Source organism: Austrofundulus limnaeus, unplaced genomic scaffold (genome assembly GCF_001266775.1).
Source record: "Austrofundulus limnaeus strain Quisiro unplaced genomic scaffold, Austrofundulus_limnaeus-1.0 Scaffold173, whole genome shotgun sequence".
Taxonomy (NCBI): domain Eukaryota; kingdom Metazoa; phylum Chordata; class Actinopteri; order Cyprinodontiformes; family Rivulidae; genus Austrofundulus; species Austrofundulus limnaeus.
In genome coordinates, this window is record NW_013952575.1 from 1157458 (window position 1) to 1163032 (window position 5575).

At 40.3% G+C, this 5575-nt stretch overlaps 1 protein-coding gene across 1 annotated transcript in view; it reads left to right on the top strand.

Annotated features, from left to right (window-relative positions):
- The window catches only part of LOC106524006 (protein turtle homolog B), a gene marked incomplete at its 3' end in the record, with an annotated part of 144073 nt that overhangs the window by 108911 nt on the left and 29587 nt on the right, over positions 1-5575 (top strand). The window contains 3 exon segments of the mRNA XM_014017625.1: positions 726-866; positions 947-1063; positions 1831-1984. Of these exon segments, the coding sequence (XP_013873079.1) occupies positions 726-866; positions 947-1063; positions 1831-1984 (412 nt within the window).

The window sequence follows — 5575 nt, forward strand, 5'->3', positions numbered from 1 at the left end:
CTCGTTTCCTCATATATTAACTATATTAATATTAGTCGATATTAATTAGGTTAAATATGAGAAGTTATGTTGGGGTATCTCCTACACCTTAAAAATTGTTTCAGTTTTTTGAAAAGGAAAAAGGAAAAAAGTCAACGAAAACCCTAACCTAAGGGAAAAAATAATAATTTATAATTAAATAAAACAAGAAAAATAAAAATGTTTTAACTTATAGCAATATGTTCAAACTTGAACTGCTTTATTCAGACACACACAGGTTTGTTTTTATATCCTCGTGGGGACCATGAATTGATTTCCATTCCTTTTCTGGTAATTTTATATCCTAACCCTGACCATTTACCCTAAAATTAACCTCACAGGTACTACCTGACCCTAAAACTAACCTAAACTCAATTCACACCTTGGTCCTAAACCCACCACCCACCCAAAATTAGCATCCGTACCATGGGGACCGGACTTTGGTCCCCATGATGCAGATTCGGTTCCCACGATGTAGCAAAAACATGGCCCCACCCATCCCTCAGATGTGTGTTTTATTTGTTGATGTGCTTTCACAGACAGAGCTAGTTCATGATCAATACTTTGTAAATATCTGGTATTAATCTAGTATGTAAATGGTTTGAACTCAGTACGTATCAGGTGTCCAGGCTGTATTAAACACTGATACCCAATAAAAGCAAGAGTTATTCGTCTTTTTACGGTGACCCTGACTTGTCCACCAACAGTACCCTGGTTGGAACCAAATGGACGATGGGAGCATCCGTGTGTCAGAGGTGACAGAGGACTCTCTCGGCACCTACACCTGCATGCCTTACAATGCCCTGGGTTCCATGGGATGGTCCTCTCCTGCTCCCCTGGTGCTAAAGGTACACACCTCTAATGTGTGAACAATCTCTGACCTGTGCAACATTTCATTTACACAGTCTGGCTGCTTCACTCTGGCCAGGATCCTCCAAAGTTCTCTGTGGTTCCTGGAGGGGAGTACAGACAAGAGGCTGGGAGAGAACTGGTCATCCCCTGTGAGGCAGAGGGAGACCCCTTTCCAAACATCACATGGCGAAAGGCAAGAAACTCTCTTCTATATTACAGTTGTTAGCATTTAATAATCATCTCCTTTTACTGAGAAATGGACTTGTGAACGCAATCCCTACAGTGGGCACTCAAACTGGAGCTGCCTCCACAACTAAATCTGCCCTAAAATTCTTGTTTTTTTAAGTTATCTATAAGCTACTTTTGTTTAATTTCAAAGTATTTAAGGTTCCTCTTCATTGACCACTTTTTAAATTGCTTTGTCATAGCAGGGACCATGCCACAACAACGTGAACTTTCAGATTTATTCAAATTTGCACCAATACTACGTTTTTTCAATCCAAAATGTAATTATGGCTAATTGGAAACTTTACCCATTAGTCTTTCTTGATGATTTGTGCAGGCTGCTGGATGGAGAGTTTGATTTCTAAAATATTTGGTAGAGAATGAGTTTCTGTCTTAGCAGTTTGTGATGTAAAAGTTTGATATAAAATGAGTGAGTTTGATTTGTTGGTCAAGAGCACCAGATGAACAGGATGGAAGCTGACTATAAGGAGGTGTTAGAGGTGTAGTTTAGGTGTGGCCCTATCCCTGAGCCTAAGTTAACCAATTTATAACTTTATTTGTTTTTCCTTTTATCTAAAGATATTCATGTTGTATAATGGCAGATCGTAGACCCATATGTTTTTACCTGATGAGGGTTTGCTTGATTATTTCAGAGTTTTGTATGAGAATGCACCATGTACCTGTCTGACTCTCTTTTATTGGCTGAATCCTTCATTTCTCCACCTGGACGGACAGCAGGTAGGGAAGCCCAGTAACAGCAAGCACAATGTTTTGCCCCGAGGCAGCTTACAGCTGAAGTCACTTACAAAGGAGGACCACGGAGAGTGGCAATGTGTCGCCACCAATGTTGCCACAAGCATCACTGCCAGCACACACGTCCAAGTCATAGGTAAGACTAATCACATGATGTCACATTGAAGTAAATGAACAGAACAGGTCTTAACCCCTCTTAACCAGCTGTTTAACCCTTACTGGCAGCTGTTATCTGGTRGATCATGAGCAGAGGCTTTATTATCTGACTGGATTGTGACTGCTGGTTTGCATTAGTAAGAGAGTTTCCCAAATGTCTTGAACTATTGGAAGAGTTTTGCAATTTATGTACAGTACAGAGTAAAAGTTTGGACACACCTCATTCAAAGAGTTTTCTTTATTTTCATGACTATGAAAATTGTAGATTCACACTGAAGACATCAAAACTATGAATTAACACACGTGGAACTAGAAGCACTCGGAGATTGCAAACCTCCACCAAGACCAATTTGGCCCATCCTGTAAGAGTTAATACGCAAAAGCAGAGATGGAAATACATTTGCCGAATAAGTTCTGACGTAGTGAACATTTAAGCATTAAGTATGTATGGAATTTCTTCCCGGTGGAGTCCAATGTGGAATAATAATAAAAAAAACATCAGACTGGTCACCCGACGTTATTCATCGTCAAACTGGTGTGGGATTAAGCTCTTAAGTTTTCATCAGTCGCATTTCACCATGTAAAATGTCTGTTTTATCCCCTTTTATGAGTTTGTAATGGTTTGACTCTCTTTATAAAGTGCTTCCTGGTACAGTCGGCTCATGAAGCCAGTGGGTTATTTTGTACGTTTATTTATTTTTTTTTTTTTGAAGCAAGTGATTGAAGCAAAATACAGTGTGTGAGCGCTTTCAGCACAAACACTCCCACGAACTTCGGAGCAGTCACACCATAAAGTTCTTATACGGAGGTTGTACCAGGTTATCAGCTGTTCCGGACAGTCCAGGTTCGGCTCGGACGCAGCAGGACCCTCCTCCCACTGTCGGTGTCCTGTTATTCCCGTAACGTGAAGAGAATTGCATTTCTTTTTGTATGTCTCCAGACAGCATGTAACATCGCCAGAAGTAGTTGATAACAGAATAATCACAACTTTCCTGATAGTAGACGGGGATGTGTAGTCCCAGTGAGCTTGCGACTTGTACTTGCTGTTTCCTACAGACATGCGTCTGACGTAATGACACTGCGTAGCCTGGCTGATTCGCTCAAATTAAAAGAAAAAAAAATCCTGTATCTGCATCGTGATCCGGAACATCACCAAAATTTAATGGTGTGTTCCTTGGGCCAATATCCACATGTGTTAAAGATGTCATGACAATCTGTCCACAGGTTTTTGAGTAATTTTGTCCACAGTCAGAACGACAGACACAACCGAAAATATTACCTCCTCCCCTTGGCGGAGGTAATTATTTACTTAACAAAAAAGTGTGAAACAACTGAAAATATGTCTTATATTTACGTTCTTCAAAGTAGACACCTTTTTCTTTGATTACTGCTTCACACACTCTTGGCATTCTCTTGATGAGCTTCAAGAGGTAGTCACCTGAAATGGTTTTCACTTCACAGGAGTGCCCTGTCAGGTTTAATAAGTGGGATTTCTTGCCTTATAAATGGGGTTGGGACCATCAGTTGTGTTGTGCACAAGGTAGATACAGTACACAACTGATAGTCCTACTGAATAGACTGTTAGAATTTGTATTATGGCAAGAAAAAAGCCGCTAAGTAAAGAAAAATGAGTGGCCATCATTACTTTAAGAAATGAAGGTCAGTCAGTCTGAAAAATTGGGAAAACTTTGAAAGTGTCCCCAAGTGCAGTCACAAAAACCATCAAGCGATGCAAAGAAACTGGCTCACATGAGGACCGCCCCAGGAAAGGAAGACCAAGAGTCACCTCTGCTGTGGACGATAAGTTTATCTGAGTCACCAGCCTCAGAAATGGCAGGTTAACAGCAGCTCAGATTAGAGAACAGGTCATCAGAAATGGCAGGTTAACAGCAGCTCAGATTAGAGAACAGGTCAATGCCACACAGAGTTCTAGCAGCAGACACATCTCTAGAACAACTGTTAAGAGGAGACTGTATGAATCAGGCCTTCATGGTAAAATAGCTGCTAGGAAGCCACCGCTAAGGACAGGCAACAAGCAGAAGAGACTTGTTTGAGCTAAAGAACACAAGGAATGGACATTAGACCAGTGGAACTCTATGCTTTGGTCTGATGAGTCCAAATTTGAGATCTTTGGTTCCAACCACCGTGTCTTTGTGCGACGCAGAAAAGGTGAACTGATGGACTCTACATGCCTGGTTCCCACCATGAAGCATGGAGGAGGAGGTGTGATGGTGTGGGGGTGCTTTGCTTCTGACACTGTTGGGGATTTATTCAAAACCGAAGACATGCTGAACCAGCATGGCTACCACAGCATCTAGCAGTGGCATGCTATTCCATCCGGTTTGTGTTTAGTTGGACCGTCATTTATTTTTCAACAGGACAATGACCCCAAACACACCTCCAGGCTGTGTAAGGGCTATTTGACCAAGAAGGAGAGTGATGGGGTGCTGCGCCAGATTACCTGACCTCCACAGTCACCGGACCTGAACCCAATCCAGATGGTTTGGGGTGAGCTGGACCGCAGAGTGAAGGCAAAAGGACCACCAAGTGCTAAGCATCTCTGGGAACTCCTCAAAGACTGTTGGAAAACCATTTCAGGTGACTACCTCTTGAAGCTCATCAAGAGAATGCCAAGACTGTGCAAAGCAGTAATCAAAGCAAAAGGTTTATACTTTGAAGAACCTAGAATATAAGACATATTTTCAGTTGTTTCACACTTTTTTGTTAAGTATATAATTCCACGTGTTAATTCATAGTTTTGATGCCTTCAGTGTGAATCTACAATTTTCATAGTCATGAAAATAAAGAAAACTCTTTGAATGAGGTGTGTCCAAACTTTTGCTCTGTACTGTACATAAATTGCAAACATCTTCCAATAATTCAAGACATTTGAGAAACTCCCTTACTAATCCAAACGAACAGTCACAATCCATTCAGAAAATAAAGCCTCTGCTCATGATCAACCAGATAACAGCTTAAAGAAACTCTTTGAATGAGAAGGTGTGTCCAAACTTTTGGTCTGTACAGTATATTATAAAATGAGCCAATTCAGGTACATGAATTGAGACATAGCCCATGTTCATCCTCAAGTTAGTTTGTTGTTCTTCATAACTATCATGGATATTTAGTAGATTAAAGAAGTTGTCATGCATCATATATCTGAAAATTTAGAAGGAATTATTTGTAGACCTTTTAATTTACATAAAACAACCACTCACTGACCTTTGTTCTGAAAGATGGTGATGTCTGAGTGTAGGCAGAGCTGTTGTTTCACCTTTAACCTGTTGGTTTTTGTATTCCTTGACCAGTGAATCTACATTATGGATGTAAAACTGTCAAATCAGCATAATACAATGACTACTGAATGAATTCCTGTTAGTTCTGTTCTGTGGATTAATTATAACAATATAATAATAAAGAAACCCTCCCTGCACCCCTCAAAATATGCACAAGAGTTGTGGTAACATTTGAACCTTTGATCATGTTATTCATGTTGTTTAAAACATGACTTACTCTAAGTTACGTTTGTTGGTTTGGGCTCATGTTAGGTGTGTATGACTGACATTATATA